Source organism: Larus michahellis, chromosome 1 (genome assembly GCF_964199755.1).
Source record: "Larus michahellis chromosome 1, bLarMic1.1, whole genome shotgun sequence".
NCBI classification, from domain to species: domain Eukaryota; kingdom Metazoa; phylum Chordata; class Aves; order Charadriiformes; family Laridae; genus Larus; species Larus michahellis.
Window position 1 is genome coordinate 78047556 of NC_133896.1, and position 27832 is coordinate 78075387.

At 40.6% G+C, this 27832-nt stretch overlaps 1 protein-coding gene across 4 annotated transcripts in view; it reads left to right on the forward strand.

The window, feature by feature from the left end:
• Positions 1-27832, forward strand: part of PRMT8 (protein arginine methyltransferase 8) — a 72530-nt gene that overhangs the window by 22659 nt on the left and 22039 nt on the right. For all 4 annotated transcript variants that reach the window (XM_074588147.1, XM_074588156.1, XM_074588175.1 and 1 more), the window contains 4 exons: positions 13681-13866; positions 17828-17983; positions 23581-23644; positions 27381-27523. In XM_074588147.1, coding sequence (XP_074444248.1) covers positions 13681-13866; positions 17828-17983; positions 23581-23644; positions 27381-27523 — 549 coding nt within the window. The remainder of the gene's footprint in view (positions 1-13680; positions 13867-17827; positions 17984-23580; positions 23645-27380; positions 27524-27832) is intronic.

Here is a 27832-nt window from a genome sequence, read left to right on the forward strand (position 1 = left end):
AGAGAGTCAGTCAAGATGATGATGGGGTGGGGAAGAGGCTGTCTAGTGGTACAGCTACTTCCCCTACAAGAAACGTATTGATAATGGGGGCTGTAGCCCCCTCCCTTTTCTCAGCAGATTTTCATGCACTTTCCAGGGTGATGTAAAGTAGCTTTGAAGTACCGAGCTATTTTTGTTTCCTTTCCATTTTGTGTCCATCTTGAGGAGTTTCTCATAAGGGGGTATATCACTTGTTATTTATTTGTACATCACTGGAAACTGGTTCTGTGTAGGAAGAATCCTGGTTTCTTATTGGTTGCTGCTGCATAGGTTGATAGTAGCAACCAATAAGAAAATCATAATGGGAAGTTCATACATCTCTGGCTTTGTAGCTTCATAACTCTTTACGCAAGGTTCCACAACAAATTCTTCCTCTTCACTGCATTCAACTTTGGTATTTTCAGTACAAGTTTTAGGAAAAACTTCTGTTGCTATTTCTACAACAAGCCGTGCCTTGTGATGTGAGGAATTTTAAAGTAATCTGGCACATGAATATCTGTCTTCACTTGGAAATGAATAAAAATCATCAGTCACATTTACATTTCAGCTCACTGCTTCCAGATAACAGTAGCATGTGTTACCTGGCTTATAGTTGATCACAAAATGAAGACAACTGCTACCAAAGCTAGCGTTTCATGCCCCAGAAAATCACCTTGTCCTTAAAATTATATTCTTTTTTTTTTTTTCTTCACAGAAAGAGCTGAATTGCCTAGTCATCCTTAAATACAGCTAACTACCATCTGTTAACAGGCCCCTAACATTCTGACTGTAGATCCCTATGCACCATTAATGGCTTCATAGCCATGATGATAAATAGTCTGTAAATCAGAATTTACGTGGAGTTATGTCAGCTTACTCGGGTGACCCACCACACATTATCGAAGCTTCTTTTACAGGGCCTTGGATGCTGCAGAGAAGTGAAAGGGCAGTCTTTTTATTTGCCAGTGCAGTCTATCTACACTGTGAGCAACACGATAGAAAGTGACACTAATGAGTCCCCTCTGATGCACATACAGAAGGGAAGGGGCCAACAAGGGCAGAGCAGTGATAAACCTAGATCCTCCTCCCAGCTAGTCCAACTAGTTTGTGCAAAGGCAGTCCTAGAATACTGCGTCATTATTTATTGAGCCCCACATTATAGGAGGAGGAAGAACTGAATCATGACTTGCTGAATAACCATATAGGCTTTGACCTACTCCCAGGGAAACACAGCATGGAACAATTTCTTCATCCTATTCGATTACAAAGTGCTAAATCTACCCCAGCAGCAGAGAACATCACTCACTAGGAACCTTGAACTACCAGTGTTCATGTGCACACAGGACGAGCTATTACCCTTGTTCCAGCTACTGCATCACTACCCAGGCACCCTAGAACTAGTGCTGGATTGACAGGACTTGAAGACTCCACTCAGACAGCCACACATAAATTTGAGGGTTTCCATCCTGTCTCAAAAAATGAGGCGAGACTGGTGCTATTTGACTATTTGCATTGCAGATTACAAGGGGAAGGGAAAGACTAACAACTAGTTTAAGCTGTTGCTGTTCCAGCAACATGATACCTTCACAACCTTCTCACTCTGCTATGCCAAACTTGATCATGGGAAATGGAAGTGGTAGTGTGAGTTTGGCCCCTGAAGAGCACAACATAGCTGAGTGTCACTTGGTGGTATCGAAGTGCTTGCCCGATCAAGCCAGATGGGACACTAAAATATCAGTATCAGTGCAAGTAGTGAGTATTTAATATTAACAATTGTCATTACTAAATATAGAGGTGACTCTCCAATGAATGCCCAGGAATGAAATTGATATGGTTTATTTTTAGATTCCTTGAGTTTGTGACCAATATTTTAAAATCAGCTGGAAGACCTGATGCGTTTTATTAATGCAGAGATATCTCTTACCCTTGTGCAACTCCATGAAAGGCAAATCAGAAATAAAATGACACTAAACTTGGAAAAGCTCTTTATTTCCCAGGGGCTATAGCCTAATTCAAATGGAAGATTCTGCTATCAGCTTTTCCTCTTTTGTCACTTTCAAGAATAGACAGGCAATAGACATACCTCAAACCTTCCCTCTGAACTACTGTAAAAGCTAAGTCTCTAATAGCCCTGTCAGAACAGCAGGCTGTTTCACCTTCCTATATCTGTGCATCTTGATTGCTTTTGTTCTAGAGAGTTTTGGAAGTAGTGCTGCAAAGAGAAGAGTCAAAATTCCTGAAAACCAGAAATCTCAGAAGGAAAATCTGTTGCAGGAAGACATACAACATAGTTTATACCCACTGCTTTTTTTCTGCATAATTGAATGGAAGAGAAGGAAAAGTATTCTATGGTGGTCAGTCAGTTTAAGTGCTCCCTGGCCTTTAATGGCTATTTTAGGTATTAGGTGCACTTCAGATTTTGATAGAAGTAATACCAATTACGTAACATATGGCTGGCAATAACATTCTTAGCTCTCACAGTTGACCCCAATTTTTAATTTTAAATTCTTATGATGATATCAGAATTTCCCTCAGTCAACACTGATAGGCTGAGGACCACTCCTTAAGGCACCTTCCTGTTTTTCACTACTGTAATGTCTCAGCTTCTACCAAATGAATGAAGAATGATGAAATTAAATGAAATTCTCACCTTCTTTAGTCAGAAAAGCAGAGGCTTAAAACAATAGGAAGGTAGGAGGGAATTTTTTTTTTCATCATTTGGTTTTATTTGCCTTTCATGAATCCTTAAAAGGGATGCCCCAGTGGAAAGCAGGAACTTGCAGTATTACCGTGCCAGATGTAGCTGTAAATCTGTATGAGACCAGAAGCTGCAACCTATGAGAGCCACTGGCCTTATGAGGCTGCTGGTTGCAATTTGTGTTGCTCTGATCTACACACCAGAGCCAACTTTTCAGACTGGATTCTGGAACAGGAGAAAGGCTGCTGTAACACACAACAACCAAAAGCCCATACTCCTTAGCGAGGTACCAAATTCAGAAGAGGTCTGTTAGAAAGCATGCCGTTCATAAGTGTCCTGATATATGGTACTGAGCCAGAAAAAGTCTGAGAAGTCTGGAATGTCTCTCAGAAACACCATAGCCCTGGTGGTCTAGCCTTTATTTCTCAGCCTGACAGATTTAGTTATAGGTGTCCATCTTTTGTCAAAATTACCAGTGTGCTTGAGTATATCCACCTCTTCCATTCCTAATTATACTGAAGAATGGAAACAAAACCGCAGAACATCTAGCCACAGAACATCACACCTTGCCTCCTTCATGAGTTTTAAAATTCTCCTTTATTTAATTCTCTGCTTTTCAGATCCTTGACTTGTGACAGAGACCATCACACTGTAACAAATCCATATGCTGTACATATCCATATACTATATCTATCCACACGCTTCAGCCCAGAAGGCCCACCATATCCTGGGCTGCATCAAAAGAAGCGTGGCCAGCAGGTCAAGAGAGGTGATTCTGCCCCTCTTTGCCACTCTCATGAGATGCCACCTGGAGTACTGTGTCCAGCTCTGGAGCCCTCAGCACAGGAAAGACACGGACCTGTTGGAGCACTGCAACCAGAGAAGGGCCACCTTCTAGGTGCCCCTAGACCACCGGCAAAGGTCTCTACCGGATGAAATGAAGAATGAATTTAGCCATCTGCCAGGTGTACTTCACTTTTAATATTATCCACCAGAGGGCAACAGTTCTAAAACACAATTCCCTGCCGAGCTGAAGCTTCAAAACTGTCTGACTCACAATAGGAGCAGTTTTGATACTTTAGCCAACACTTGAGAAACTCCTCACCGTGCAACTTAGCTCACTCCTCATGAGGCTTAAGGGGCTTCAAACAAACAGATGGGCAACAGAGTCTAATGATAGACCATCTGCTCTACATAATATAGGGGAATTTCTCAAGGCATTTCTCCAGCTGTTCCTTGTAACAGCGATCTTATAAACCAAGGAAGTGTTGCATTTAAGTCTGTGACATTAAATCTAAAAAAATAATAGACATTAGGTCTATCACATGCCAAAGATAATAAAAATGCAACCTTGTCCTAAAGAAAGATACCTCTCAGCACTTTTTAAATAATGTTTTGCTATCATTTCATGAGGTACTTTGCAAAGAGTAAATTTCAGTTAATAGTAATGCATTTCTCTCCTATGGCCTTCAGTTCTGTGCTGAACTAGGACTGTTCATGCCCTGCACTTAACCTTCTACTCTACATGCATTTCAAAATCTCCATCTTTATAAAAAGAAACACAACTTCAATTAAATGTCAGCATCCATAACTACAATTTGTCGCCTGTTTTTTTGCTGCTGTACCGAAGCTGCGCTTTAATGTGCAGTAAGCGGGCAAGAAGGCAGATTGGATGAAGCACATTTTTAGTACCTGCACTGGCACATGGAAAGGTCTAGAACTGCTCAGACTTTTACAAATGCTAGATACTTAGCATCACTCATGTTGTTACATTCTGTCATCTCATTTCCTATCGTTTCAGTCCAGTTCTGTTACATGTAGCTTCAAAAGCTTTTCACTCCAGAGCGTCATGTCCTCATGTTCTTCTTATAGTGTATTATTTAATCTCATGAAAACAGGTTCTTTTCCTATTGTGTGTATAAATCTATAAACCCAGATTTATAACCCACCCCATAATCTACACTAGGGTCAGGTTTATAAGTTTATCTTGCCATTGCCACCTGTATCTCCTGCATAGTAGAAATATAACTGTCTGTATCTTACTATCATAGAATAATATGGGTGGAAGAGACCTCTTGAGATCATCTAGTCCAGCATCCTGCTCAGATAAGAGATAACTTTAAACGTAGATCAGGCTGCCAAGGACCTTCTCCATCTGAGTTTTGCAGTCTACAAGGTTGGAGACCCCACAGACCTTCTAAGCACTTCTTTCAGTGCTTAATCTCTCTTAGGGGGAAGAATTATTCCCTTATACCCAACTGGAAAATTGCTTGCTTAATTTGTGACCTGTCATTAAGCTTCTGTCTTTTCCCCAGTAGATAGTCCCCATTAATAATCTTGACAGTATATAGTACTGGGTCAGATCCACAAAGGTATCACAGTTCCTGTGTTGTACTTACCTTTAGTTATCTAAAATCCTTTTTAACTTTCAAACAACAAATAACAGATTTGCAAACCTTTGTGTTCTTTGCATTCTTTGTTGCTACTCAGTGTTATTTCTGATGCAGCCTAGGTATGCCAACCATGCCTTTTTCATACTGAAGACCTGCTTGCATCTTTTAGTTTGACTTTTTGAGGATTTGGACACTTAATGTATAATCAAGTTCCTTGTATGACTGCTCAGTCTCAGTTGTTCTGGACAGAGGCTTTATTCTAAAGCAAACAACAGAGCCTTTAACTTCAGAATGTGCCTCTGTTTTCACAATATTTTTACTATCACCAATATCTTAGGGATAACATGTAGCAATTGTAATGTACTGTAACCTATATTTGTCTGTAAAGGACAGTGAATTTCCTGCTGATAATAAATGGACAGGTTTGTCTATGACAGGTTCATCTGGCATTTCAGACACTCACGGAATGGTAGGGGATGGAAGGGACTTCTGGAGATCATCTAGTCCAACCCCCCTGCCAGAGCAGGGTCACCTACAGCAGGTTGCACACGAACACGTCCAGGCGGGTTTTGAATGTCTCCAGAGACAGACTCCACCACCTCTCTGGGCAGCCTGTGCCAGTGCTCTGCCACCCTCAAGGGTAAAGAAGTTCCTCCTCATGTTTAGGTGGAACTTCCTATGCTCAAGTTTGTGCCCATTACCTCTTGTCGTGTCCCCGGGCACCACTGAAAAGGTCCTGGCCCCATCCTCCTGACACCCACCCTTTAAGTATTTATTATTTTCTACACTCCATGTAGAAAGTTCAGAGCAGCACTTCACTTTGAAGTGCCTGAAAATGGAGTAGCTTCAAAGTAAGCAGTCTTAAGGACCAGTTCTCTCTCCTACTTTTCTTACAGAGTCTGTCTGGCTAGATTTGCAGTTTCAGAGTTTAGAGAGATTTGCAGTTGCATTGAACTCCTAGTTATATGCAATTTAAAATAAACTGAGCCTAATTTTTATCAAGCAAAAAGTAGATTTATAGATGCTGAGGAACTGGCAATTTCATTCTGATTTTGAGAAATACCATAACATAAAGCCTCCACTAAGAAAAATAAAATCCAGAACAAAAGACAAACATACTTTACTGGTCTTTGAAGGCCCTGCTTCCTGAAAACATGTACCTAATGCAGATATATATAACATCCTGGTTTACAAGCAGTAATGTCTGTTTGCGGTTGAATGTTTGGCTCACCTGATCTCCGTTGGAAGCCATTTCTCACCATTTTGCACTCCTTGTGAACTTCACATCCTTGATATAAAAAGGTTTTTCCATGAGAAGGGAAGCTAATGAAATGTTGTTTCCTGCAAGTAAACATGGACCCTCAGGGTCTTTATTGGGACCAGTACCATTTAAATCTTCATCAATGACATAGACAATGGGATTGAGTGCACCCTCAGCAAATTTGCAGATGACACAAAGCTGAGTGGTATGGTTGACAGGATGCCATCCAGAGGGACCTGGATAAGCTCAAGAAGTGGGCCCATGTGAACCTCATGAGGCCAAGTGCAGCGTTCTGCACCTGAGTTAGAGCAACCCCCCTGGTATCAATACAATCAAAGGAATTGAGAGCAGCCCTGAGGAGAAGGACTTGGGGGGTGCTGGTGGGTGAAAAGCTGGACATGAGGCAACAATGTGCACTTGCAGCCCAGAAAGCCAACCTGGATGCCACATGGAGCACTGCGTCCAGCTCTAGAGCCATCGGCACAGGAAAGACATGGACCTGTTGGAGCAGGTCCAGAGGAGGGCCACAAAAATAATCAATCAGAGGGATGGAACACCTCTCCTATGAGGACAGACTGAGAGAGTTTGGGTTGTTCAGCCTGGAGAAGGCTCTAGGGAGACTTTATTGTGGTCTTTCAGTACTTAAAGAGGGCTTATAGGAAAGATGGGGACAAACTTTTTAGCAGGATCTGTTGCAGTAGGACAAGGGGTAACAGTTTGAGCTGTAAGTTTTTAAGCTAAAAGAGGGTAGATTTCAATTGGAAACATTTAAAGTCAGGTTGGACGGGGCTCTGAGCAACCTGATCTAGTTGAAGATGTCCCTGCTCATTACCAGGCAGATGGACTAGATGATCTTTATGGTCCCTTCTAACCCAAATTATTCTATGATGTGCTCTTTACGCCCTCATCTCCTAACTTAGTTTTGAGCTCTGCCTAGACAGGGGTTGGACTAGATGACCTTTAAAGGTCCCTTCCAACCCAACACATTCTGCGATTCTATGATTCTTCCTCCATCTTCATTACTGTTCATACAGTATAGTTAGTCTGGAGGCCACACATTACACATGTAACAAAAGCCAGTTAGCTTAATAAACTTAGAGCAAGTAGAAAGAATCATAGAGTGGTTCAAGTTACAAGGGACCTTAAAGATCATCTAGTTCCAATCCCTCTGCCATGGGCAGGGACACCTCCCACTAGAACAGGTTGCACAAAGCCCCATCCAGCCTGGCTTTGAACACCGCCAGGGATGAGGCATCCACAAGTTCTCTGGGCAACCTATTCCAGTACCTCACCACTCTCAGAGTAAAGAATTTCTTTCTAATATCTACCCTCTTTCAGTTCAAAACCATTACCCCTCTTCCTATCACTCCCTGATAAAGAGTCCCTCCCCATCTTTCCTGTAGGCCCACTTTAGGTACTGGAAGGTCATTATAAGGTCTCCCTGGAGCCTTCTCTTCCATCCTTATCACTGCCTACCTGAAAGATCAAAAGGGGGTAATAATATGAGGGCCATATTAGGGAAGGAAGCTTCTTCTTTACATCATTAACCTGGGCCCCTGTGAGGCAGCAGACCTCCCTGTGTAGTGGGTCTGGTCTGCATATAGGGCCTTCCGCTCCCTTCAGTAGTGAGTCACCTGTGACGATGACCCATCTTTTATTCTTTACTGCAGAGGTTTTGATGCATGGTGGTCCGACTAGACCGCAATGACACCTCTAAGCTGGAAGAACTATCATCCTCATCATTGTCCAGTTGCCCTTGCAGAGCACTGTACCTGTTATGCAATGGCATCTGGGAAGGTGGGGTAGTCACTGGGCAGATGCGACTGCAGCGCCTGTTGCGCCGGGCAGGAACTTCTTGTCATTGGCCCCTGTCCCCCAAGCCACACATTCAGTCGGGCGGAGAGAGGACAGAGAGTTCTCTGTAGCAGGGGCTCTGTCTGTCTGCCAGGTTTCTACCACGGGAGCATCTGTCTCTCTCTCGCATTCCCTGATGGCCCTCAGCCTGCTTGCCTCCTCCCCGAGCTCCATCACTAAGCGGAGGAGCTCCGATGTCGGGGTGGCAGCAGGTTCCCACGAGAGCTCCGGCTGGGAAGCTGCACCAGAACCGGTGGGTGCAGAGCTCACGGACGCCGCGGTCTTCTTCCGAGCGGATGCCATTGCTTCCTGGCCGAGCGGGCTGTCTCTCGGCGCTCTCACGCCAACTGCTGCCATCGGACTTCTGTGCCCGCGCCCCGTTTGCCCGCCCAGGGAGCCCGCCCTTGCCGCGGTGCTGCCGGGTGACACCCTGAGCGACGCCCGCTCCCTGCTTGCTTGCTCAGGGCGCTCCCGAAGGGCTTCTTTTCCGAGGGGGGAATGGTCTCGGCGGGTACACCTCGTTTAGATCTGCCGCCGCGGGTGCTGGCTCCGCCCACGGCTCCTCAGCCGCCCGCCCACCAGCTGCCGGTTCCCGGCACAGGCCAGCCGCTTCTCCGGGCTTCGAAAAGCCCCCCAAAAAGCCCCTTTGCCGGCTCTCTTTGCCGCCATTCCCTTTCCCAGTGCGGACTTAACTGCACTGGACCTGGTCTCCTCGGCGTGTAGGTGAGGAGCAGATTCTTTGCTCAATCCAAACATCGCTTAAGATCTGCTCCCACAAACCTGTGACAAAGACTTCTTTCAAAAGGGCAAAAGATAAAGGAGTCGCAGCGGGTTTTAGCCTGTACCACTGTGTAATGACGTCCGATAAGCTGTTGTAGAAGTAAGCCTAAATTTTGGCAGGAGGATACCACATACCTCTTATATTTGGCTATGCATTTATATGTGCAGCAGGAAGAAGCTGTATTGTTGGGACTATGATCAGTGCCTAACAGGTGATGCTTGCATGCTTGCTTGCATGGTAAAGGTGTGGATTATTAAATTCAGACTAATGAAAATGGTGCTAGGCATATTCTGTTCTAGTCGTTCTGACACAGAAAGCTGTCTGGCCCAAGAAATAAGTATAATCAAAATTCAGATATGATAAAAAACATTTGTTTATAAATAAGAGAATACTGAAATTTAATCATATTAAACTATAATTCCATTCTTAATGAGTGTAGTTTCTTAATGAAATGGTATGCATTTCCAGACAGAGGCTATTGGTAACCTCTTCAATGCCATAAAAATATCATAAATAGCTAAGAATTTGCCAAGGATAAAGTGCTGCAGCTTGAACAACAGTTTTACAAGGATTGGAATTTTAACCTTCAGCGCTGCGTCTCCATAGTAATATCAAGAAACGAACATTGAAATTCAAGTTTATTTTTACTCTACACCTCAGCTTTTGTCACAAACCTTCTAAAAAAATGAGTTAGGCTTATTTCACCAGCTTCTTCTCTGTAGGCAGATGGATATATATAAAAGGCTCATTTTCAAAATAGCCTGTAATTTTTGAATACCCAGTTCTCTCTTGTATCATGGGAATTGTACATCCAGATAGCCTCATAAGTCCATGTTGACTTAGAAGCAGTTGTCAAGGAAGAAGAATTTCAACAGTTTCCATTGATGCTTGTGGGCAACTCCACATGTCTGAAAGTCACCTATATTTGTTTTAGAAACTTATGTCAAGATGTTCAGATGTGAGAGTTTGAGAAATGAATGAGAGTTATGAATCTTCCCTTTTGTAAGAATTCAAAGCTTTTTAAAAAGTGGTCCTGTGCTAATACCTTTGATGTATCTGTAATCTACCAACCTTGTCTACAAAGAGGAAAGAAACTTTATTTAATTTTTAAAAGTAGGAAGATATTTCCCTAATTTCCTTTGATTTAAGTGTTGAAATGGTACAGAGCAGGAGGACTGAAGTCCTATAGCAATGGTAGAAAAAGATTGCTTCTCAGATCCTTCAGACCCTCCAACTCTATCTTCAGTAGCAAATGGGAGATGGAAAAATAGTGCTGCATGTTTAGCACAGTGGTGAATGCATTCTGAGGCAACCGCTTGCATTCTTTCAGACTTCATCTTCATTAGCAGTGGCCAGTGTTCTGGAACTATGTGCAGCTAGCCTGGAATCTGTATTTGTAATAAACATGGGTTATCCAGATAGAATTTGTTAGATTCTTTTCATTGATGTGAAGTTTACCCCCAGATACTTTCCCTTTTCCGGAATTAATGAGAAGATGAGGTTTTTTTCTGACAGGTACGGTATATATGTGCTAAGCTTGTAAATCATGTCAAGGATTCTTTTCGGTTTTGGAAAGAATACAGGAAGCAGTCTTTCCATGATAGCTTTTCTCTTGGAGGCATGTTTTCTCCTGAAGTAGTTATACCATATCCCTAAAAGCTTAGTTGTTTCTAGTTTGGCAAGCACAGAGCTATACGCCTGAAGACTTTATTGTTCCTGATACAAATAATAGCTTTCATTACAATTCTTTAGTTTGTAATTGTCTGCTGTGTTTGTATGTTTCCCCAGGTATTTGTTGTCATAAGACATGAGTTACTCTTGACTGAAATTGTTCACAGCATCTATAGCAAATCTATGACAGAGGGATTACCTGAGCCCTGTTCACAAAATTATTCTTGTAATTGTGATCTTGCCTTGGAGATTCAGAATTACAGTGCTACACCCAGAAATTACAGCAGTGGGTATTACAGATGCTGCAAAAAATTATATCATTTAATTTGAAAGGTCTGTGTTAATATGCCTGAAGCAGCTAATTTAAGGTCCCTGTGACAGAGTGCTGCTGGCTGAGAAGATCACCACCCCTATCCGGTTTTCTATTACCCCTTCTGCATGAGGCTATGATACCCATAGCACTGGATGGACAGGGCAGGACCTAATGGTATTCACACCCTAACATTGTGACACAACCACCATCAACACATTTTACCACAGGCTTCTTGGCTACAAACTAAGACAGCTGAGAAGCAGACCTAATAGGCTTCTACTTCTTCAGCAACATGGGATATGTACTGTCTGGCAGAGATGTAGATGGACCGTTGAGAGCAGTAAGTCTTCAGGTACTTTACAGAAACCTGAAAAGTACTGTGAGTCAAAGGGTCTAATACCGCCTCAATAGCTTAATAGAAGTTATCTTGCCACTCCTTGGCTGTATCAGAATTCATCTGTCTTGCAGACTGTGAGATAACAATGTAAATTCCTTTACAGCAAACAAAACCATTCAGACAACTTTCCTAGCCTGAGTTGCTGAATTTAGTTTCATTCTGTATCTTTAGTCAGAATAACCCTTGTTCTCATGATCCTGTCTAGACAAATTCCATGCAGCCAGGAGTGGAACTGACACTGCTTGGGACCCAGACAGAAGATTCATCTTCAAGACTAGTCTCTTTTCCTGTAGAAAGTGCTTTCTGTTGTACAGCAAACCACATCTGAATTTGTATTTTGACAGCAACAGAAATGTTAATATCCCTTTGGTTTCATTTACAAAAACTGACAGATCTTCTACACAGTAGGTAGCTTTTGAGCAATTGCCTGTGATGTATTATCCTGTGTCTGGAGACCTTCTTACCTAAGACAGGAAAAGAGTGAAGAGTTCAATGACTGTTATGTTTACATATTTCGCTTGTAAAATGATGTGGAGACGAGATTTATGAGAAAAGGGTAAGACCTTACAGAGTTCATATTAAATTAAAACAAAATTCCAAACATCTACAGTTTAAGTCTTTGTAAACCAGCAGACAAATACAGAAGGGGTTACAGGGCGAGGTAACAGCAAAAATTTGATAGTGTGTACACCAGTGGAGAAATGTGTTAGGATATAACCTCAAATATGTGATTAAAAATATCAGGATTAAATTTGTAAGAGCTGTCATTTGGAATGAGCTGTCAAGGTGTTGCTTGCAGTGGACAGGCAATGAAATAGTCTCTTAAGAAAAATTACTGCAGATGGACATTTTAAAATTAGACAGGACAGAAATACAAATACCAATTGAGAACAATTGTATTCTGGGTAGGAGGTGAACTGGGTGAGATGATAAAGTCAAAAACATCAGAAACAGAAAAAACCCTATAAATAAAGCACTTCTGGATCTTTGGAGACAAAGGTGTTACAGGAACGTAAATCACTAGTATTCATTTTTCACAGATGGACCAAAGAACCCATCAAAAGATGACACATTTCAATCTTCAAATAAACAAGGGAAAAAATGTGTTGGTTTTCTTTTATATTGAAGTAAACTAAACTCGGCTAATTGATGCTATTCAGAGACAGTACAGGGGTTGTCATCTCGCAGTATCAAGCGATAGAAGATACAGAGTCAACTTTATAAAAGTATCTAGGAGCCATTCAGGCAAATCTAGTCCTCACTGGGAATCTACTATATCTGAAAATTTTAAAAAAAATTGCAAGAGGAGATGACATATTTTAAGTTGGATCGACCTTCTTAATATATGAAGTCGTTGACCCATAATTTGCAGGTGACTTAGTGCACATGTGAAGCTGTAGCATCTTGTTCAGTCTTTCTCAGTTTTCAGCATTTTGCTTCATGTTAAGGATGAAAGATAGAGAGGTACTTACGGGCAAGACCATGACCTGTGTCTTATGTTTGTGCAACATTCTGTCTTCTGTCTTAGATGCTACAGGTATCAAATTTGAGTCCAGGGGGTGTGAGCATTCTGGCTTTGTTGGAATTTTGGTGTTGGAGATGCAATATGCAAGGAAAAATGAAGTGCAGTGGGCCAGGGGGTGTTGGTAACACCTGCATCTCCCAAGAACAGGAAACTAAATTAAGGGATCACATATCCCACACGGCTTCCTACAGTGCTTTCTGGACAAGCTGAGTGTCTTTCAGATAATGTCAGAGACTTTCAGATATTGTGAATATTCTCAGACCTACCTCATTAATACAGCCAGATACATTACCTGGCAATAGAGAATCGATTGTGAATCCTGTCCTTGTCGACAACACTGTGTTCAAAATCATTTGATTATGACCTCTTCTTTGCAGGGGAACTATTTATTTATTACAACTTACCTCTTACAAAGCTGTGGCAGTTTGACAGAAAAAGACACTAAAGGAGAAAACCTAGCTCTTAACTGCTTTGTGTCAATATTTGGAGTCACCCACTTCAGCCAACACCAATAATTTGCCATTACTTTGCACTGATGTAACTGTATGCAGAGGAACATCAAAGAAAAAACCATTACGGAAATTTTCCAAGACACAGCAAATAAGTTAAAGAGCCAGGAACAGAAGGCAGCCTAAATTTCACTTATGATACCCCAGATGTCTTTGGTTTTACTATCTCCTGGCTACTTACAATGATATCACTATGCTAGACATGGAGAGAAATGTTTTCTTTTCATGGTGCCTTTTAATAATATTCTATATTTTCATAGGTTTGCCCTATCCCATCCCAGCCTCCTCAGCCTACTGTTGTTCCAAAGCCAGTTCAATCTGTTATACATGTCCCATTGCAACCAAGCTGCCCAGGCCGAGGCAAGATGGCAAAGCTCATCAATCCAGAAGAGATGACATCCAGGGATTATTACTTTGATTCCTATGCTCACTTTGGAATTCATGAGGTAATGTTTATTTTTATTTCTGCAATTATTACATCATCATCATCATCATCATCATCTTTTCTTTGATTTATTAGTTATTTATCCCCCTCCCACTTGCTCATTATTATATTCCTCTGCCTTTCCTCAAAAGATTGTATAATGTGGTTAAGTGCCAAAGATACCACCCACTTCTCTAGAGACCTGTACTCAAAACCTCTGTCCCAGTTAGATCCTTATGTATATGAGTTCTCCACAGAGCTTATATTACCTATCCATCTAGTGGTGATCTTCAAATGAGTGCATCCATTTAGTGCGTTTATGAGGGCAGCTAACTAACCCAACCACACATGGAAACTACCTTATTGCTAAGTTAGGTCTTTTGTTCTTGCATATTTGAGTACAGATGCCAGCAGTACAGCTACTCAACTGACATGGAAAGCCAAGTAATTTCTTGATTCCTGGCATGTTACTCGAATGCACAGGCTGCATTAATGGGAACATATAACCCAATAGCTTCCAGTAAATACACTCCTAGAAAGAGTCCAAAATACACAGTGGACCATATTTACTATCAAAAAGTTGACTCAAGACCAATTTAAAGAAGACACTAATATCTTACATTTATGTAACCCAAGAGGATGGGATCTGAAAGACTAGGATGCAAAAAGGCCAACAATGTGAAATCAGTGGTGCTTTTCACAAACCACATAACAAACAATATCTATTTCCATTACTCTAGTAATTGTTTGTGGGGCATATACATAAACAGAAGACTTCAGTCTGCCAATTACATCTCGCCAGTGTAGCATTCAGAAATTGAATCCAAGAATGAAAGAAGATAGAGAAACAATTGAGTGGGAAGGAGAGCTAAGAGAAATATTGAAGAACATCAGAGACCTCAAATCAGATTGAGCTTCTGATGGAAGAATGCATTTCTGTAGGTCTCGGGCAGTGCGGGGAGTACCTGGGGCCTCTTGCTGAGACTGGGAAGTGGGAGGTTGCCTCCTTGCCTGCAGGATGTGTGCACTGGTAGACAATCCTTGTCAACAGCTGAAGGAGCTGCTAGAGGAGGTTGGCAGACTTTGCAGCATCAGTGACATGAAGAAGAGGCTGACTGGATCTTCTCTAAGATCCTGAAGGTACAAGAGCCTAAATCCCCAACTGTACTGAAAGGAGGGGCAGTCAGAGTCTATACGTACTAGGTTTGGAAGTGGAAACTTCTCTGGTGGTGAAGGCTGGAAACTTGTGACTTCTGGCAACAGGAGGAAGACTCGTGATCCACCTGCAGATATCTAGCTACAGAATAAGTTCAGTGCCTTCATTGTAGATGAGGGGCAAGAAGTTCTGTACAATGAAGCATCAGAACCAATTGGCCCTGAGCCACGCAGAAGTGACAGTAGTGGAAGGCTCGCTTCTGCAGGGGACAGGACATGAATCTGGCAAGGGATGGGAATGGTAACAAAGCAGGGCTTCTGTAGATATATTAACAGCAAAATGAAAACTGGAGAAAAGGTGGAACTATTGCTGAATGAGGCAGGGTATCTGGTGACAAAAGACATGAAAAATTACTTCTTCAGTTCTGGTTTTACTGGTAAGACTTACCTTCAGGAATCCCAGGTCCCTAAGATGAGTAGCAAAGTCTAGAGCGAGAAGGACTTTCCCTCAACAGAGAAGGATCACTTAAACAAATCAGACATACATAAGTCTATGAGACCTGATGTGCTGTCTCCACCAGGGCTGAAGGAGCTGTTTGATGTCATGGTCACAAACTTAATTGGAAAAAAATATTCTTTACTGGGAGGTTAGTAAAATGGTAGCTATAGAGCCTTCATCCTTGGACATATTTAAAACCTGATTGGACAAGGCTCTGAAAAACCTGTTCATGTCATTTGTGCCTCTTGTTCTTTAATTGATTACCACTGAGAAGAGTCTATTTCTGCCTTCTTTCCACGCCCACTGAACAGATATTTAAACAGATTGATAGGATCTCCCTGAGCCTTCTCTTCTCCAAGCTGAACAATCCTAGCTCTCTCAGTGTCTCCTCACGTGTCAGATGCTCCAATCCCTAAATCATGTTCTCGGACCTTTGCTGGATCTGCTCCAACAATTCTTGTCTGGGGTATCCAGAACTGGACTCAGGCCCCCAAATGTGGTCTCACCAGCATTGAACCACCTCCCTTAACCTGCTGGTGATGCTTTTTTTAGTGCAGCCCAAAGTGCTGCAAGGGCACATTTGCTGGCTCATGTTCAAACTGCTGTCCACCAGGTTCCCAATGTCATTTTCAGCAACCACTTTCCAGACAGCCAGTCTTCAGCCTATACTAGTGCATCAGGTTATTCCTCCCCATGTGCAAGACTTTGCATTTCCCTTTGTTGACTTTCTTGAGATGCCAGTCAGTCCTTTCTTCAGCGTGTTGAGGTCCCTCTGTTTCGAAGCACAACCATCTGGTGAATTAGCCACTCCTCCCAGTTTTCTATCAACAGAACACTTGCTGAGACTGCACTCTCTTCCATCATCCATGTTATTATTGAAAGTATCCAACAATATTGGCGCCAGTATTGACTCCTGGGGGACACCACTAGTGACTCACCTCCAGATGGACTTTGTGCTGCTGATCACAACATTGTCAGAGCAGCAGTTCAGTCAGCTTTCGGTCCACTTCACCGTCCATTTATGTAGTCCGTATTTCATCAGTTTTCCAATGAGGATGCTATGGGAAACAGTGTTGAAAGTCTTCCTAAAATCAAGATAAACAAGCCTCCACTCCTCTTACCTCATCCACAGAGCCTGTTACTTCACCATAGAAAGCTATCAGTGGTCGATCACTTCCAAATCCATGCTGAACACTCCCAATCACCTTCTTGTCCTTAGTATGTTTGGAAACAGTTTCCATGAGGGTGTGCTCCATCACCTTTCCAGTCTTGTTGGACTCTTCCTGTGCCTCTTTCTTTCCCTGGTGCCAAACCATGCTTTATGATGATAAAAATAATCTTTTATTCAACTACACTTATTAAGTATATATGGTCTTCTGCCAAGACAGGTAAGTGAGCAACTGATATATGTAATGATTCAGTGCACTAGTGCTTCAGACTGCTGGGCAGTGAACTGATTCTTTTTATCCTGAAATGCAAAAACTCCTTTACCTACTTGCTTAAAATATGAAATGATGGCAGTAGTATAAGCAAAAGTTCACCCTTCTAGACCTAACAGAAGCATTTTGAGAAAATTAAACTCTGTCTTAAATTACCTACACGTCTCTTAAAAATGGCACTTGGGTCTTGACCTCAGTGCTCTTTATTGATATAGTTTGACTGATAAATGCACACTTGAGAGCAACGTGTTAACAGAATGAAATGCATGTACTGCTGCTATCAGTGAAGCAAAAATCAGCACCTAACAATGACAACTTAAAATAGTGAGATAGTGGTCTAGGTTTTACATTAATATCTTCTGGAAATTGGTTGTATAAATGAGTGAACAGAAGAGCAGTAAGGGAGTACCATACAGCACAGTATCTCTAAGCTCAGGTATGGACTTCCTGCATGACTTTGGGCAAGGCTATCAAGACTGCTGTCTTATAATGGTTTATGGAATGATTTCTTTTATGTTCAAAGAGGAACCTCAGAAAGTCTGTCTGCTGAGGTTGTGAAAGGAAGGCTTGGATTTTTGGATTTCTGTATGGCTTCTGTCTATGCCAAAGCAGTGCTGTGGTTAGATTACATTCTGGTTGTCAATTGTAACAGTGAAGTAATATTTATGGAAATAAAATTGTACAAAGGACATCATACTTCTTCTCAATAATTCAATTCTAAGTAGCTAGCATTTTACAGTTGCTTTGATGTATGCACCCCAAAGTATCTGAAAAGTTCTTCAGGTTTTGTGTTAATAATGCTTAAATTATAGTAAGGGAATGCATTCAGCGGCAGTGTTGAATGCATATAAGCACTCAAATAATAACATAATGCTTTTTGTTCATCACAGGAAATGTTAAAGGATGAAGTGCGCACATTAACATATAGAAACTCAATGTATCACAATAAACATGTTTTTAAAGATAAGATTGTCCTTGATGTTGGAAGTGGCACGGGAATCCTCTCCATGTTTGCTGCAAAGGCAGGAGCCAGGAAGGTGTATGGGGTAAGAAGACTTTCTCTCCTATTTTGAGTATGTTTGTGCATTTTGCCTTGGACTTCGTGATTTATCTTTTCTTACTTGTCTTGGTTTGAAATTCTTCTCTCCAAGATCTTGTATGGCTTCAGTGGCTTCAGTGGAGTTCTGTTGCTTTCTATGACCTGCAGTAGTGTGCCTTTTCCAAATAGAGATATAATGTCTTTTCTTATGTGGAACATAAGATCTGGTACATATCCACATTTCTTCTTGGCTGCAAAAAAATGTTAATGGGACTCACTCCTACTCAGAGGGGTCAAAGGAGCTATCTTGCTTTTTTAAAGTCTTAAATTCTGCAACTTTGTAGTCGTGGAAACAAATTTCGTTAATACACTTATCCCTGTATGTTACAACTCAGAATCATGCAGGAAAGCATGTGCATGTTTTCTGTGCCAACAATAACACTTTTCAGAGGCAGAAGGGAATGATTACCTTAAATACATTAAACTCTAGGAGTATGAATGTACAGTTCTCTGCAGAGAAGTCATTCGAGTGAGCATAGATTTGCTTCCTAAGTATATTCAGTTATTTGTACTGACTCTAAAATGACAAATACAATTATTTTTTTGCTTTGCACTTCTGTTTGCCCTGCAGATACAACACAACAAAGAGAAGGGGAACCAGATTCTATTTCTCTATGCACTTCTTTGACAAAATTGTTTACTAAAACTTAGTTGGCTACATCTGTGTATTTGAAGACACTGATGTCACTCAGTATCTAAACTGTGCATCTTTATTACTGGTAATGATACATGAAATGCAAGGATTCCTGTTCAGTTCTGAGGCTTATATTTTCAAAATCCAGTGTTAATTCTGAGTGCCTCCTCTGAGTGAGTGATCAGACTAGAGCACAGAAGTATAGATAGCTAAAATCAGAAGGTGCTAGCAAAAGTTTTGGCGTCTAAGCTTGAAACAATATACAGACTTGGCAGCTTGAATATCTTGTAAACCAAGTACACAATTTACTATCTCAAAGCCTCAGAGAGAATAACCTGTAGCCTTCTCTGATGCAGGAATGCAGGTCTCACACAAGGATGTTGCAGTGCCCTAAAAGTATAAGCATATACAAAATGATAATGCTGTGCTCCCACCTTCCTGTCTCCCAGATCTGTGGCCGTATGATCTTCCTCCCTCCCTTGTGCTGGCACTGGTGCTTATCTGATTCTACTGTAAGCCAGCTTGCTTGCAAAGAATTCACCCAGTAAAAGAAAATATTTTCCACAGGTTTGTTGTTTGTTGGGTTTTTGTTTTGGTTTGGTTTGTTTTTTTTGCTTTGGACTTCTTTACAGTTCAGGCTGTACATCAGGCATTAATAAAGCTCAATGTCACACCAGTATCAGCTCACCCATGGAGTGAGTATCAGCTCACCCATGCTGAAGCTGAGGGGTGTGCTATCCAGGAAACTTAGCTCTCAAAGGAACTCACTTAGGTGTGAAACTCCTCTGCTGCAGCCTAAGAGTTTCACCCTTCTTGTCACATGAGCTACCTCACCATGAACCCTGTCACACAGCAAGCTGCAGAGTTATATTTATGTTGGAAAAGCAGATATTTCAGAGATCTGGCAGTGGCAATCTTACAGTCAAATTTAGACTTTATGGTCCCATTGGCAAAGAGTGCTAGTGGAAACCATGAGTATTCCTTTTAAAAAGCAAACATTTGCCATGAGTTATTACATAGAGCTGAGATGTTCCAGTTTCTTCTATACAGTTAGAGTGATTTTTCAAATAGCATGCTGTGGGACCTGTTGACAAATGCAGAGTGTTGGTTTTCTGACTACAGTGCTGCTGAAATCACTCAAATTCATCTACTACCCTGTCTGGTCCTTCTTATCCCCTGTTACTCACTGTTGGAACGTATTCCTTGCCACTATCTCAGCCAACTGCTAGAATCATCTCTGGGTCTTTGAGAGGTGTAAATCATAGAATCACTGACACATTTAGTTTAGAAGACCTCTGGAAGTATCTAATCCAACCTCTTGCTCAAAGCAGACTTAAGTTTAAACCTGTATCAGGTTGCTCAATCCAGTCCAGTTTTGGCATCTAAGCATGAAACAATATACAGAATTGGCAGCTAGAATATATTTGTCCAGTCCAATTTGAAAAATCTCCAAGGATGGAGACTAAATCCTCTCTCAGCAGCTATTCCAGTGCTACAATCAGCAGGAATTTCACTTGCCACCGCTCATGATTACTTCCTTTTGTCCTGTCACTGTGCATATCAGAGAAGGGTTTGACTTTGTTTTTGCTGCAAGCACTTTTTAGATAGTTGGAAGATAGCAATTCAGCTTGGGGGGGGGTCTCTTCTACAAGCTGAACAGAAGCAGCCCTCTCAGTTTTTCTTCTTTCTTCATGTGCTCTGACCGCTAACCATCATGGGACAATAGCAGTAGATCATGCAATGATGTTCATCTAACTGGGGACCTGTTGTAAGACATGTAGAGATGGGATTGGCATGTGGCTTTTGGTGCTTGGGAGGGGAGAGTAAGGGATAGACAAATACATTCAGTTGAAACCTTGGTTCATCTGCTGCATTTAGTCATACAAAATTCAGGACAATCACTGCAGTAGAATTATCTGAATTCTATCATATTTTCAGACAAACAAGACAGTGTAGGTAAGAAGGAGTTAAACAGACACATAAAATGAAGGCACATGTCAGATGTTAGCTGATTTGGATAAAAAAAAGGTGGTGATGAGGACATAGCCAAGGGGAAAAGGAAATCTGGGAAAGTGGTACTGTTTCAGAAAACAACCCCAGTAAAAGAGAAGACGTTTACAGCATTAGATTGAAGACTGAGAAGTAAAATGAAAGCAAAGGCTCACCCTCAGCAAGGTTGCAGATGACAGAAAGCTGAGTGGTGTAGTTGATATGTCTGAGGGAAAGGATGCCACACAGAGGGATCTTGACAGGCTTGAGAACTGGACCAGTTTGAACCTCATGAAGTTGAACAAGGCCAAGTGCAAGGTCCTGCACTTGAATCAGGGCAATCCCCAATGTCAGTACAGGCTGGGTGATGAATTGATTGAGAGCAGCAGAGAAGGACTTCAGAATACTGCTGGATGGAAAATTGGGTATGAGCCAGCAATGTGTGCTTACAGGTCAGAAAGCCAATTGTATCCTGAGTTGCATAAAAAGAAGTGTGACCAGCAGGTTGAGAAAGGTGATACTCTCTCCCTACTCTGCTCTGGTGAGATCCCACCTGGAGTACTGCATCCATCTCTAGGGTCCACAGTACAAGAAAGACACGGACTTGTTTGAACAGGTCCAGAGGAGGGCCACAAAAATAGAGGTATGGAATGCCTCTCCCAAGGAGAAAGGCTGAGACAGCTGGGATTGTTGATCCTGGAGAAGAGAAGCCTCTGGGGAAACCTTATAGTAGCCTTATAAGAAAGGTGGAGAAAGAGTTTTTACCAGGGCCTGTTGTGACAGAACAAAGGGCAATGGTTTTAAACTGAAAGAGGGCAGATTTAGATTCGATATAAGGAAGAAATTTTCTTGAAGAAACTTGCCCAGGGAAGTTTTGGATGCCCCATGGTTGGAAGAATTCAAGGTCGGGTTGGACAGAGCTTTGATCTAGTGGAAAGATGGCCCTGCCCGTGGCAGGGGGGTTGGACTGGATGATCTTTGAAGGTCCCTTCCAACCCACACCATTCTATGATTCTACGATTGTAAACTGAGGTATGGACATATTTTATTGGAACACACAGTTTTTGTAAAATCCAAATGCTTTGTAAAATTGGACAGATTTGAGCAGATCACTGACTTGAAAGTGAACTGAGGAAAAAAACTGACAACACTGATTTTTTTTACTATTTCTTCAGCTACCAAATTCAGCATTTTCTTTTTCTGAAATTAGTTGCTTTTTAAAATAAAGTTTTACCACAGTATAGAGTCCAAGTCAAAGTAAAGAAGAACCGTAGCAGCCACCCTAAAGCAAGTTTATTTTCTGAAATATATCTTCCTTCCTAGAACATTTGAGAGTTGTTGTTTTATTATTTTGCTTCTTTGAGAATGAAGCTGATTTTTAGAATCTTGTAGTCATTCATGAAATAGAGCTTTTTATTTCTTTGCATCTTTTTCTTTAGAAAGGTTGGAAAGCCACCTCCAAACACCTACATACCCATACTTTATTTAAAAATAATCCAAAACAAGCAGAAAGAATGGGCAATGGAATTGAAAATGCCAGACAGATGTGGACAGAGAGAGGAAAACTGAGTATGTTATAATGGCTGTAAGTACAGATAAGGCATATAGTCTATACAGTTTACAGTAAAGGTAGAAGCAGCTGGATGGAGAAAAAGGATGGAGTTCTCACCAAGGGATTTCTTTCTTGGAGCCTCTGGACTGGCACTCTGGTGTTCCTTTCTACATGCCAATTTTGGTTTATGTTCAGGCCATTGAGTCAGACATCTTAAGGAGCAGTTTGCATCCACAGGCAAGCTAGGTAGAATTAATGCTCATGTTCCCATGGGGACAGGGATTGATATTGTAACTGCTATTATGTCTAGCTGTTTCATGGGCTGTATAAAAAGAATAAGGGCTTTTTGTGTCCTTCCATCCGCTGTCCTGCCATCTGTGAGTGCCACCACAGAGGTGAAGCACAGTTTGGCTTTTAGAGCTTAAATGGAATTCACTGGACGTATAAAACACCTCACTAGAGATAATATAATTGTATTTGGCATTCTCATAGGGTCTTAGAGAGACAAGGATTATACAAAGTGTTATCAGCAGTTTAATGTCAAATTTGGAAGATGTAACTTAGGAACAGATTAGGTGACTACCAGCAACTTTGGCCTTCATGGTTTTAAAAGGGCACAAAAACCAGAGAGATTAATGGAATGCAGTATTTCTCTAAAAGATATCAAAGGTCATTACAAACATGGACTTTATGCTAGAACTCAGATTTTAAGAAATTTAAGGGCAAATCTAAAACTAGAAATTACTTTGTAATTCCTTTCCTAATAAAAGCATAAGAAAAGACATACAGGTCTGGATGTTTTTGTAAATACAATAATTTCAGTAATTTCTTATGTGCAAAATGTTTTTTTTTGATAGCATGCATTGCCAAAGATGATAGATTTTTCACGAAGCAATTGCTCCTTGACACAGACCAGTATTGGCATAGTTTGAATTTTAACATCATTCACGAAGTTTGAATGTATTTCTTTTTTAGAATACCTGAGGAAATGTAGCACCATGCTAATTCATTCCCTTCAGCAGATTTTTTTGGGGGAGGAGGCAATATTCTAAAGTAGGAGGAATAAATTAAATAATATGATTAATAAATTATGTAATTTTGTAGTTAGGATCTCTTTTTTTCCATATCTCAACAGCTTTAAAAACAATCTTTTCTATATGAGCCAGTTTAACTCAAACACAGACTGCAGTTTAAATATTAAGATATCATTGATCATAATCCTGCCTCACACACGTTTGATTTACTCTTTATGAATGGTTACATGCTCTGTACAGTCTTTGCTGCATTTAGTAGATTTTGGTTTTATTAATACAGCTGAGATCTCTAACACGTAATTACTCTTCCTCTTGCTTTCCTTTTTTTTTCCTAGATCGAATGCTCAAGTATATCTGACTACTCAGAAAAAATTATCAAGGCCAACCACTTGGACAATAGTAAGGCATATATAAAAATTTCTTCAGGAGAAAGAGAAGATAACTGTTTCACTTCTGATAAATTTATGTTGTGTTGTCTATTTGTAAATGGTAGTTTTGTGTAATTTACTTATGTAAATACAAAACTAAACATCTAATTCAAGGCACTACAACAGTTCCTCATGGGAGGAGTTACCTCTACATTTACTTCTAGGCTCACAGACAACAGAAGCAAATAGGACTCATCAGCGGGCAGTTTGATTTGGCAAAGCAGACAGGAGGCCCCATATTAAAGCTGAACTTTTCAAATTAATTCTGCCATCTGAATTCTACCTTATCTCTTAAGTAGAATCGCTGCACACACACACGTGCACTTACATTCAAATTGAAATAAGGTACAAAGCAAAAAGTATTCCCTATCAATACAGATTTTTCACTAAGAATTTCTTCTGACTTCCAACTTTAGAAAAAATAGTTTTTGAAAAAATAGTTTTTTAAAAAATCATATTGAAATATACACACTCACAGAAATTAGAATGTCCAATTCTCAGAATAAAAGTATCATAGAAAACTTTTTTTTCTTGAAAGAAAAACTGTTGAAATTTCCAGGGATGCGGAAACACTTCAATTTAAAAAAAAAAAACAAAACACAAAAAACCACTAAAAATACTCCCCAAACCTACTGAAAACTCGTAACAAAAAATCTCCAGAAAGCTCTGTTTCATGTCTTCAATCCTCCTCCAAATCACTGCACACAAGATATCTTTGTAACAACCTAAAAAATCAGTCTTTTTTTTAACTGAGGCTGTGAGACAGTTCTTGTTTAAAAGTGCCCTTTGTGAAGAGCTTGCCTTTGCTGGCTAGACTGTATCATTTGCCCCCCACCCCCCCTTTTAGCTGTGTCTGCAGTGCTGCTATGCTAGCACATATGCAGGAATAGATTTCTTGTCTGGTTTAGATCTGCTCTAATTTTTATTGCTGTCACTGGCAGCTTCTGACTAACACAGAGCTGTTTGGGAGGAGAATTTATTGAACAGCATGCATATTCAAGTGGTATGGTGTGAAAGAAATAGCAGTGATGTGGGAGATGAGGCCACCCAGTGTATGCAACTTTTGGTCCAGAAAAAGAAGGAAGCAAAGAACCAGAAAATACTCGCCTCCCCAGTAAGGATAAGGCACTAAAACAATGAGTTGTGGATCTCACCTTCGGTGCAGACCCCATATATTCCCAGAATGGCCTTTCGTCAAATAGCCACACAGCCAGCATACCAGAAATAATTCGCATTTAGACTTCCAGCGACGGGAATTGTGTGTGAAGGGACCATTGTCAGAATAAATAAGAAGGATCGAGTGTGCTCCAGAGGTTGCAGAAGGTATTTATCTCTGCTTCTTCCTCCTGTTTCTCCAAGGAGCAAGTCCTTGGAAAAAAGAAGAATTAATTTACATAAGAATTTTCATGTGAGAATTACATAAGAATTTTATGTAAGAATTCTTCCTTGTGGAGGAAGAAGCAGAGACCCTTCCCCTTTGTCAGAGGACTTACCTGGACTGGTTCAGCAGCCTGTCAGACTGCAGTTTGGTCTCTAATATAAACAAGTTACACACCTGAACTAACATTTACACTTGCACAATTGACACTGACCCACTTTCACTTTTATTTTAATACAACCAGGTACTGAGCCAAAGGATCTTGTTGCTGGTGGAAATTTGTATGTTTTTCCCACTAATTGTTTAGAGAAATACAGAGTCAGCAAAAGGGGCTGAACCAAGGGAAAACCCATTTTCAGAACAGATACAATGAAGCTGGGGACAGTACAATCTGTTCCCACATAGTGCCTTATGAACACGTTTCATCAAAGTGAAGGGAGGTGGGAGGAACTTCTGCTACTGCTGCTGCTGCTGCTTACACTGCGACTGTTCTAGGTACAAACAGAGGGCTTCAAAGTCTGCAAGTGTTTCGCTCTGGCAGCTGTCAACAGTGCTAAAATTTACTCCAAATGAATTGTGGCAGTGAAAGTTCTCAGGAGAAAAGAGAACTAAAGAGAACTCATGGCTAGAGCTTATAGGCGTGAAGAGTCTTCAGTATAACAACAGATGAACTATTGAGCTACTAACTGTGAAAGGAAGCTTAAAACACGGAAGAAGAAGAGAACTCACTCTTTTCCAATCAGGTTGCTCTTACCAGCTGATACTTTGTGTTACCAGTCTGAATCAGAGTGTTCGCAGCTTCTTAGGGGGCCAGTCTGGATTAAGAGTTTGCCACGCAAATAAAGTGGACACATCTGGTTAGAGTAATACTAGTAGTGCATGTATTTTGGAAAGATGAAACCTCATTTTCCCTGGCCTGAGTCCTAAAAATCACTCAACCCACTCTTAAACAGCTAACCTAGTTTTAGCTAAGTGAAAGTACCTTCATCTTCCTATAACTGAATGTTGACCACTTTCATCAATAAAAATTGCCATCATTAAAATTGACATTTATTAAGAGTAATACAGTAATCTTATCAATTAGTAATGGAAAGTAAAATACTCCCTACTCACTTTATTCCTATTTTCAAGTGCATCAGTTACCTTGTCAAGGAAGAATCCAGAACCATGAGACTTTACCCATTGCAACAAACAATATAAAGGGCAGACAAATACAAGATGAAAATTATTTGTCTTAAGAAATTGGAATACATTTGTAAATAGGAAACATATTTTTAAAAATGCAAGAATGATTAGCAAGTTGTGTAGTGATCCTAAAAGGAAGTTATTTGTTACAACTGAACTAAATATGGACCAGCATTTAGTTTTCCTTTAAGCAAAATATCTGTTCTAGTATCAACCAGTTCTATTAATTGCTTGTCGATTTGCTTTTGCAGTGCATACCCAGTCTCCTGTAAGTAGTATATGGTACTGCCAGTAATTTAATGCCCTGTGTTGTAATAGTGTCTCTGAGGATATGGTATTCTACTACATCAAACTTATAGCAGCATTTTTAATTTCCTTGAAACTAATTTGGTGACAAAATACCTGACAGCAATGTTTTTCAGCATTCACTTTAGACAACTGTGGAAAATTATGCAAGCCTAAACCAGACAGAAGATTCAGGGTGAGAATGACAGTATGTTATAAAAGATTCAGTCGTGAAGCAGAAAGGAATGAAAAATGATTTTTCACAAGAGAACTGTGTTTGTACACAGTTCTTGTTTGTGTAGCGTCAAGCTAGATTTGACTTTCTCAGTTGAGTCAGCTCCCCAGAATTCATGGAAGAAACAAGCCTTAGTTTCCTCATTGTGAAGCCAGAATAATATCTTTGAAAAGCAGATGAGAATTAGATCCTAGTTCCATAAATGTCTAATATGTCAGTGATGAGATCATGTACTTGTAAACATACAGGGATGTTTAAAGGATTCTAGGTGAATTCTTTGCATTAGTTAGTCAAAGATCTAGAAATCTTCCAAATTCCAAAGGGCATGTAAAATGAGATCATGCAGGTAACCAGGTAAGGCCTGTTTTTCTGTTGGTTTTTATATATGGGTTTTATTTGGTTTGAGGGGTTTTTTTCTTTTTTTCCTTTTATACAGATACTAAAACTTTTGTTTGTTATATTAATTGCAAGTAGTTTTAAAATAGTATAAAATCCATCGAGTCGCTTGGAGACACCCCTTATCTAGAGGCATTCAAGAAGAGAATCATATTGAAAAGGTCAGCCTGACATTCACCATAAGGTGTTATATTATGTGAAACATATTTCTTTGGATTCTTTTTTCAGTAATCACAATATTTAAAGGTAAAGTCGAAGAAGTTGAATTACCTGTGGATAAAGTAGACATCATCATCAGCGAGTGGATGGGTTACTGTCTGTTCTATGAGTCAATGTTAAACACAGTCATCTTCGCACGAGACAAGTGGCTGGTAGGTGCTCTGCATGTCATACTCCTTGCTGGAGCAATCGTCATTTATTGTCTGACTTCAAGCCTCCCCTCTCCCACTGTCACCGTAACAAGACACAGTTACATCTCCGAGTGCCATTTCTAAGGCTTTAACAAAAAGATTAACGAACAGAATCTCAGTAAAAGAGCCGAGTGCCATTTCTAAGGCTTTAACAAAAAGATTAACGAACAGAATCTCAGTAAAAGAGCTTTGCTTACAATTAACTGCTGGTGAAATTCATATAGACACTATCTAACGACATTGCCACAGGCTGCAAGAGTTGCTGAGATT